Source organism: Nelusetta ayraudi, unplaced genomic scaffold, assembly GCF_046127955.1.
Source record: "Nelusetta ayraudi isolate G7.1 ecotype Tasmania unplaced genomic scaffold, CSIRO-AGI_Nayr_v1 ptg000082l, whole genome shotgun sequence".
Lineage (NCBI taxonomy): Eukaryota > Metazoa > Chordata > Actinopteri > Tetraodontiformes > Monacanthidae > Nelusetta > Nelusetta ayraudi.
In genome coordinates, this window is record NW_027466132.1 from 1,067,956 (window position 1) to 1,076,740 (window position 8,785).

The 8,785-nt window shown below is 46.4% G+C and overlaps 2 protein-coding genes across 2 annotated transcripts; one reads left to right on the plus strand and one right to left on the minus strand.

Moving 5' to 3' along the window:
- The first annotated feature begins 1,285 nt into the window (after positions 1–1,285).
- mrps18a (mitochondrial ribosomal protein S18A) lies at positions 1,286–4,606 on the plus strand. Its single transcript, XM_076044669.1, has 6 exons — positions 1,286–1,471; positions 2,237–2,268; positions 2,579–2,683; positions 2,782–2,905; positions 3,930–4,002; positions 4,117–4,606. The coding sequence occupies exons 1-6, from the start codon at positions 1,321–1,323 to the stop codon at positions 4,259–4,261; spliced, it is 630 nt and encodes a 209-aa protein (XP_075900784.1). The 5' UTR covers positions 1,286–1,320; the 3' UTR covers positions 4,262–4,606.
- Positions 4,607–4,715: 109 nt separating this feature from the next.
- rsph9 (radial spoke head component 9) lies at positions 4,716–8,464 on the minus strand. Its single transcript, XM_076044667.1, has 5 exons — positions 7,958–8,464; positions 7,709–7,862; positions 7,217–7,346; positions 6,967–7,113; positions 4,716–4,987 (listed from the first exon to the last, which is right to left on the minus strand). Exons 1-5 carry the CDS (start codon positions 8,182–8,184, stop codon positions 4,827–4,829), a joined length of 819 nt encoding a protein of 272 aa, XP_075900782.1. The 5' UTR covers positions 8,185–8,464; the 3' UTR covers positions 4,716–4,826.
- Between the last annotated feature and the right edge of the window lie 321 nt (positions 8,465–8,785).

An 8,785-nucleotide genomic window follows, 5' to 3' on the forward strand; every position in this document is an offset into this window, starting at 1 on the left:
CAAAAATATGCCGTTTTGGAAATCAGCCCTCCGTGACATCACAAAAGGCAATGATTGCTCAGCCAGGTGTTGGGCCCCACCTTCTGAGACCACCTTGTTTTTATCCCCTTTCCCTACACGTGGTAGGTCAGACAGAGCATCGTCTTTAGTAGGAAGTTAATGGCATATGTTTTTTGTGGGGGGCTGTAAACAGAGAGCTAAATATGCTGTTTTGAAGGATTTTTTAAATTTATATTTTTTCGCTTCTTCCCTGGAGTCTGAACCATAAATGTTCTCAAGATAGGCGAAAATGTGGCACCGTACAAGATCCTCTGGGGTGGAAATCCCATTTCCATGACATACTTACATTACTAACACAGTTTACCTACTTTGTTTTGTATTGTGTGTCATGTAGCCAACGGAGGAATAACGTGAAACATTTTCTGCAGCGAAGCACATTATCGTCACTCATGCGCATCCCCGTTCGCAAAATAACAAATACACGGCCACACTTGCGAAAACATTGCTCTTGAGGTGACGCCCGAGCTACAGGATCGCTGTCATGCTCCACGGAAACCTTGGAAGCTGTCATAAAATTTTAACCAGCGAGTTTAAACTCACTGGTTAAATTATGTGACACGTTTAATAAACAGCCACCCTTGTACTGACTAAAGAGACCGAAACTGTTTATTTTTTTGTGTTTATTTATCCTCTAAAAATGTCCGGTTTGACATGGGAACACTTTTGAGTTGTCTTCCTGTTCCCATAGACCAGCACAGGGTTTCCCTCACTGCTTTCTCCTTGCAAAACAGATGAAACCATGAGATAAATCCTGCATAAGCAAACAAAAACGAGAAGATGGCACAATGGCTCAGTGTCCTCTCATAATGCTATCCAACATCTTCCTCTCTGTCTTCTCAAGTCTCCATGTGGGCTCGCAGTCAAGCATCTTCGCGTCCTCTTTTTCTGTAATGAGTGTGTTATTTTCCTCTTTTACTGAATTACATTTGCCCCTCATATTCTTATCTGAGTGTTTACTTTGTCAAACTTTTTTTTAAATTACTATTTCAACAAATGTTGTAAATGCATTCCTCACAACCAAAGGGGCTTTCCAGCTTGCTCAACTCTTATCAAACACATTCCCGTTCGCAAACATCGCCGCTCTTTAAAAAGATTAATGTATTTGTGTAATCTACTTTCTGCTAGGCTCTCGTTATTGTTGTTACAATTTTTTTTCTCCTCGGCTTTGCTGCCTAAAAATGGATGCTCGCGGCCGCTGTCGCTCGTTCTTCTCGCGAGACTTGTAATACCGGAAGTCGACACAGACGAAGGTCAGGAAACATGGCGACCCGCAGCATCCTAAGGTCTGTGTTCACCTCGTTTGCGGGCTTGAAATTGGGCACCGCGAGTGGCCGCCTCTCTGTTCTTCCACGGACGACAAACCTCCGCGAACTGCCCGCTTTTGCTGTTCAGAGCCGCGGGATCCGTCAAGGTAAGAACTCGCCCGGAGACGTTAGCCTAGAAGCGATAGCGGCTAATGGCTAGCACGCTAACTGTAAACAGCCAGTGATTGGAGCTCGATGGGTCCGATTTTGTACAAAATAACCGATAAAGTGTGATGTGGCCGTATGTTTTGTCACTAAGAATACGAGAGCTTGCAGCTTATAATATATCTAATATTTTTCCTTTATTGTCATGACTATTGGCATTGCAGTTTCTCACTAAAGGCATCAAAACTACGTATGAACACACATGGAATTATGTAGGAAACCAGACGTGTAAAATAACTCGAACACGCTTTATATTCTTCAAAATAACCACCTTTCATAAAAAGCATATTTAGTTATTTAACGTGTTTTTCTTTTCTGCATAAGTCCATGTATCTTTCTCATATATTTGATGTCTTCAGTATCTATCTGCAGAGTAGAAAGTAGTAAAGATTTGAGGAAAAAAAAACATGAGAACGTGTGTCCAAACTTTTGACTGGTGTATTTCGAGAGCTGTTGCTCATTTAAGTAACTGTATGCTGTAGTTTTACAAAGCGGGGAAATCTATTTAAGCTAATAGCTGATTCTGATTTTCTTGCTGTCATAATTAACGACTAATCGCAATGAGCTTTATTGACACGTACAGTTAATTAGTTTACAGCGGTTGGACTTTATATATAACACACACTACCGTATCAAAGAAGCATCCAATATATTTCTGTAATATCTTGTTACGTTCTTACGTAATAACATTCTATGTCTGTTTCCAGTGATTGAGAAGCAGGAGGGCAGCACAATAACGGTATGTACAAACAAGCTCAGAATTGTACACCCCGTGTGTGTGTGTGTGTGTGTGTGTGTGTGTGTGTGTGTGTGTGTGTGTGTGTGTGTGTGTGTGTGTGTGTGTGTGTGTGTGAGAGAGAGAGAGAGAGAGAGAGAGAGAGAGAGAGTTTATGGTATCTTACTGTAGAATATTCTGCATGGGAACTCAACCTTTACAGTATTTTTGATGATGTATCATCTTTTCTGTTCTGTTTCTACCACAACTTGCACGTCATGCTTACAATAGTGCAATGTATTTGTGTGCTAACCGGAGCCGCATTGTCTGTCAGATTGAAGGGAAAACGGTGGAAGTTCCGCCCGGTCCACAGCCTCCAAACCCCTCAGCCAAATGTCCCATCTACAGATGGAATCTGCAGCACAAATACAACTACACGGTCAGTATATAACATTAACTGATCCCCCAGATCATCCCAGACGTTAATGGCACTGGTATCAACTGCTTCATCTTGCTGTTTGTCATCATGTGTTCCAGGATGTCCTGTTACTCAGTCAGTTCATCAGGTCAGATGGAGGGATGCTGCCCAGGAGAGTCACTGGTCTCTGTCCAGAGGAACATCACAAGATTGCCGCTTGCGTCCAGATGGCCCATCGAGCAGGTCGGTCGCGCTTGTGGCACGTAGAATTTCATTGCTGCGTGTTCTGTGAGGCCAACCTGTGCTGCTAGCCAGCCTAGAAAGTCCAATAAAGTATCACAGACGTTTTCAGAAAAACTATATATTTTTTTCATATCAATAAACTGAGTGAATGCATAGGTAATCCAGCAGGGATTAATGGCTTCATACTGCCCAGTCCTCTGTCTGTCACGTAAAGATGTCTATTTCTGTTCTGAAAAATGTTCCTGAACCTTTTACCATCTGATGGTAAAAGGTTCAGGAAAAGGTTTAACAGTAATACATTAAGGCCCATCATGTCTGACTCATTGGCTTTTAACCTTGTAAACCAACGTTGGCTGCTGCATTAACTGTGCCAACTGTTGCCTGTGATTCGCTCCCTTTCATTTGTAATTTGCTACCGCCAACTGAACGTGATTCTTAAAAAGAAACCCTGGCTCCAGTGAGCCGGTATGGCAGAAAAGCAGTCTGGCACAAGCCGGCTGCACTGACGGCAAATGTATGACCATAACCATGACTCAGTCAGGATTACTGGAAAGAGAATGTGAGTCCTGTGTCCTTTTATGTTTCAAATCTGGCTCCTTGAACGCCTCAATTAAGTTAAAATTAGTTCCTTGGTATATGAGTATGATTAAAAGTCGGATCATTTTTCTGTGGAAACAACGTGAATCCTCTAACTTGCAGCAGAGCAATCAAGAATATTTGGACTCTACACATAAAAGCTGTTGTAGAGCCAGTTGTGCAGAACTGCCGTTTGTGGTTGCTTCAGTGAGTTTGAAACTCGGTTTTGGTTTCTGTAACAAAAACAACCAGCTGGACAAAAGTCTCAGAAAACTGATATTTGATTGCTAATCATAATTTTTGGCTCAGCTTGAGTTCGCAAGGGTTTTTTTTCCTTTCAAAATGGGGAATCAGTTCTGTTGTTTTATTTATTTTTTTTTGCTTTTCCTCCTGTAGTTGCCAAACATTGCGAGAGCTTGTTCACACCTCCAGTGTTTCCGTGTTACAGGCCTGCTGCCCGACCACAAACCCAAACTCCCTGAGGGCCACGTCCCAAAGAATCCCCGGCCCCAACTCAACAGGTACCGTTTTCCCTGCTCAGACGCTGTTTCTCAGCGTCGTCCATCAATCAGCGGCGGCGCCTCCTTCACTGCCGGCAGTAACTTTTAACGCCGCACATCTGCGGTTCGTTGCAGATACCTGACCCGCTGGTCCGTGGATTCGGTGAAGCCCATCTACAAAAGGGGACTGAAGTGGTGCAAGAATCGCATGTCTGTGGGACACCCGGCGCTCAAGAACAACGTGCGCTTCGGCGTCAAGCCCCTTTACATGAAGCACTGAGGGACCATGAAGGGGCCCCACGACCGGAGCTCCGCAGCAGCAGCTGGACCAGAGTGGGCGGGGGAGCCTTCCTGCGTTAAAGGGTGCAGCTCCAAACGCACTGACTTTTACCACACTGCCCAGCGCAGTTGCCTAATCGCTCCCTCCATCTGTATTTATGCTACGATTTTGTTTACTGGGGCTGCGTCACACCGTTGAGTCATAGCCGGCCCCACCCAGAGCCGTCTCTCCTGAGTCTGTTCCTCATCCAGGAGGCCCTGGAGTGAACTCTTCTTAACTGCTCCGTGTGAGCATCAGTTTGGGTCACTGTCACGGGGCGCCAAGTAGGTGGTATGTTGACTGTGTACTCGCAGATGTACAAATAAAATAAAAAAAAGAAATGCTTGGAGCATTCTGCCTGTGTTTACTGATTCGCTTTTGAATAAGAGTGGAACACAAACAGCCGACGACTGACTGACCGAACGTCTTCACTTTATTTGCTCGGAGAGACGAGGCAAACGGAAAGGACTGGCGACGGTGGAAACCACCTATTTAGCAGAGTGCCGGGCGTTTTTTCAACGCGTTCTCAAAGCATAAAGGGAAGGTCCAGGTTCTTGGTGCCGTGTCCGATGTAGACGTAGCCGTGCTGCGGTGTCATGGGCGTGTGGTAGAACGTCAGGCCGGGCCACAGCAGGCTGCGGATCACGCACACTTTGCCGGCGCACTCGAACTGGAGGCTCCACGACGCTGCGAGAGACAGGGATTGATGTTAAGCGAGGGAAGAGGCCGAGGCATCGTGTCGGCACTGCGGTCACCGTTGTCTCCGCTCCAAGAACATTATAGCACTCAGATGCCAGAACAAATGGGGGAAAAAAAGGAAAGAATCCGCCCTTTTTGATTTAACGTCAGCAGTCGAGCCTCTCTGACACAGGCATGGGGGAAAAAACAGAGAGCAGTAATTTAATTCAATCTGCTTTTTCTTTTCTTTTTTCCCCTTTGTGTTTGATGAATTCTGCATTCGCAGTTTCTGGGGGAAAAAGTTTGGACGTAAAAGAAAAGCAGTGACCAGGGGTTTGGAATGTTAACATGTGGCGTCCAGGTTAGTGGGTATAGCCGTGCTGCTGCTGCTGCTGCTGCTGCTGCTGCTGCTGCTGCCGCCGCCTCCTGCAACAGGAGGACCAGAAACAGCACGCCATAAATCAGGAGGTGGAAACGGTTTCGCAGGGCTGTCAGGAGAAAAAAGAGGAAGGGCGTGCGACTCGGCGTCTCGGAGGAAAGCACCTGTCTTATGGCGGAGATACATCACGCTGCGTTTCTCTTCCCCAAGGTCCCTTTAAAAAATGGGGTGGAGGCGGAGGCGGAGGGGTGCGCGGCCCAAATGTTAACAATGTGAACGTGCACCTCCCTCTCGGCAACCGCCCGCGATCAGCCGGCCCCGACAGCCGCTGCCGGGCTGTGGCATTTGGACAGCTGTGCAGCGTCTGTTGCAGTGACGACGACTGCCGTCCGTCCGTACGGACTCGAGGAACACACACACACACGCACACACGCAAACATATACACATGTGGAAGCACTCTCAAACTAGACATCTGTTCAGTGTTTGCTTATGGACGTGCTGAGACATTTTTTTTTTTTCCCTTTTCTCCCTTTTACATGCATGCATGCATGCGAGCACTTGTGCGTCCACGGCTGAACCGCCGGGCGTTGCATTCACTGAGGTCTGGAGGAGTTCCAGATCCAGAATTACACAACTTAATTCACAAAAGCAATTCTGTTTTGCCATTGTTTTGAAACTGCTGTTCACTGTTGCTTGTTGTTTGACACCTGGCATTGATTTTTTTTTTTTTTTTCCTTCAGCCAATGCTGTTACGCCAATGAAAAGTCCTGACATTCAATATATATAGATATAAATACTTACATACAGTATATATATGGATAGATAGATAGATAGATGTGTATGCCATACTGGGAGCTTTGGTCAATTTGGGGGCTTTAAGTTGAGAATGGCCTTTTGCAGTAAAATATGATTCGCCCTCTTAAAACACTTGAATTATGAAAGGTTTTTTTTTCCCCATGAGGGATTTATGTATTTTTCATTAGATTTCCCGTAGGTTTTTTATGCTAAACTTGCTTTTAAGAGGTTTTTGACTTTTAAGGGTCTTAATAACAGTATTCAATTTCATTTTCCGGGGGAAACTAAGCAAACTCTGGGTTTTCCTCCATGGCCTCACTAACCACTCCCCGAATTTCGCTGAGGCCACAAAATTCATCAAGTGGGTTCTGGGCAAAGTGGAATAGAAATCCGTCCCAAAGAATATTCCCTCTGGCAGAGAGTCAGTGGGATTTATCTGCTAGGATGCACTTGTGTCTGTTCCTCCAAAAGAAAGTCAGCCTCGGCCGTCGCTGGAGTCGTTTTCATGATTTGTCAAGTTGTAATGGAGCGTTGTAGCCTTAAAAAGCACATTACGATGCAGTGGTCAGATTTACTGGAAGTCACAAAACTGACAATCCTCCCTATCTGTTATGTCACCACTCGGCCTCCAGCTGTGATCCCATCATAAAAACAAAGTTTAGACCGTGGCAGAGTCCACTTAGTCTCCTGTCAGTGTGTCTGTATTTCAAAATAGTGGACGAGGCCATAAACGCCAGAGGAGCTGCGCGTGTATGCGTTGCACTTTTCTGCCTTATGTTTCCGAAGGCCGCGGCAGCGTTTGTGTTGCTTCACCTTTTGGGATGTCATCGCTGATGTCGTCCAGGAAGTCGATGGCAGGGTTGAGGTCGCCGATTTCCAGGAGGGATTTCTTTTTTCGGTTGAGGGGTCTGCTGAAGTGGAGGTAGTTGTCCCGCTTGGCTGCCTCCGAAAAAGTCAGGCCTTACGAACAAAACACACCTGTACAGCAAAGGCATTGGGCATCGGGGAAATCCCTCCGCTTTGAATCCCCCTCAAGGGCCCCACTTCCAGCATCCGTACTTACCACCAAAGCTGCGGTTGACCTTGACGATGGCGTGAGGGTCCTTGACGAAGGCGCCGCGAGGCACCACGGACACCTCCTCGTCGATGTAATGAACCGCCACCGCTAGCCTGGTCTCCTCGGTCACCTGAGTCTGAGAAATAGGGGAGGCGGGACTGGACGTTACGTCCTCCGTTTCACACTTAGACCTGCTCTTTGTGACATCACAAAAGGCCGGTTTCCACAGCTGCACAGACATTGTGAAGAGTGAAGCAAGCGGCGGATAGATCGACCGGCCGCATTTCCCAAATATTTATCAACCACTCGTTAAGTGGATTTTGCAGAGCACAGGCGGAGAGGGTCAGTAGTGCAGGAAGCTGCCTCAGATTTATGTGAGCTTAAGTGCAGGATCATTATCCGCTATCGATGCAGTTCTCCCCCCCCGCCATCACCACCACTTTTGCTGTTGTGAAGTCTGCTCTTGGTTCTTCCTGATGGTGGTGTTTTGTGACTTACCACCACCTCCTCGGGGTCGCCATGTCTGGGCGGCTTAACGTGCTCGTACACGTGCGAGGGGTCTCCCATGAAGCGACCCTTGGCAGACAGGGACACGTCCTGGATCATGGACTCGGTGGCAGGAGGCAGCAGGAACCAGTCCATGCAGTTGAAGCTACAGACAGACAGACAGACAGACAGACGGGTAGGTGTAGCGGACAGACAGACAGACAGGCAGACAAACAGCTGCTCTGCAGCATCACAGTCTACCTGTACAGGTTCTTCTTGTCCAGCATCTCGTCCTCCCCCCTCCCCTGCGCGATGAAATAGTCGTCCCTCAGCCCGAGGATTTTGCCCCAGAACATGACCCGATGGAACTTGTAGTTTTTCCGCAGGATCACCAGCGACGTCTGCAGAGCGGCTCTCTGCTCGATGTTCAGCGTGTGGCCGCTTCCGGCCACCAGCTCCAGAGAATAAAACAGCGTGTTGCTGTCCATAGCGGCTGTGCTCAACTTAAACGCGATGTGTGGCTGTGGGACGTTTACGTTTGGGCTTTTGTTTTGTTTTTTTTTGTTGTTGTTGTTTTTTTATTCCGTTCGCTGCTAACGGCGTGCTAGCTAGCGGAGCGGCTCCTTGGCCGGTAAAGCTATCGACGGCAACGAGCCTTGTTTACAGCTGTCGCTATAGAAACTGGCCGTTCTTCCTCGGGTCGCACAACTTTGTTCGTCTGACGTTTACATTTGCTGCCGTTTGTACGCGTGAATGTGAAATATGGAGACGTCTAAAATAATTTGTCTGCTTAGGAGTTCTGACTTTTATCACAGAGCTAGAATTGTTAGATGAAAGTTCGACTTGTCAGAATTTTAGGATTTTGGTACAATTAATCGGTGACAAGGGATTCTGACTGTTTAAACATGTTTTATTTATGTGGCTCTTGAGTTTGTCTTTTTTTTTCTTTTCTTTTCTTTTTTTTGCTGAAGGCCCATTTTATTTGAAAACAATTCTGAAAAATCAAAAAACTTTATTTTGTTTATCTTTAATGATTCTGTTCTTTTTTTTTTTGTTTTATACTTCATTATTATTGTCCCCATCTTATTC

What these genes read in the sequence shown, in the direction of transcription:
- mrps18a (XM_076044669.1), top strand. Translation starts at nt 1,321, where the DNA reads ATGGCGACCCGCAGCATCCTAAGGTCTGTGTTCACCTCGTTTGCGGGC. An exon ending in GAGCCGCGGGATCCGTCAAG is followed by an intron (nt 1,472 to 2,236) that starts GTAAGAACTCGC and finishes GTCTGTTTCCAG; the next exon opens with TGATTGAGAAGCAGGAGGGC. An exon ending in AGGAGGGCAGCACAATAACG is followed by an intron (nt 2,269 to 2,578) that starts GTATGTACAAAC and finishes ATTGTCTGTCAG; the next exon opens with ATTGAAGGGAAAACGGTGGA.
- rsph9 (XM_076044667.1), bottom strand. Translation starts at nt 8,184, where the DNA reads ATGGACAGCAACACGCTGTTTTATTCTCTGGAGCTGGTGGCCGGAAGC. An exon ending in GGTCAACCGCAGCTTTGGTG is followed by an intron (nt 7,114 to 7,216) that starts GTAAGTACGGAT and finishes TTTGTTCGTAAG; the next exon opens with GCCTGACTTTTTCGGAGGCA. An exon ending in CAGCGATGACATCCCAAAAG is followed by an intron (nt 4,988 to 6,966) that starts GTGAAGCAACAC and finishes TGTCTCTCGCAG; the next exon opens with CGTCGTGGAGCCTCCAGTTC.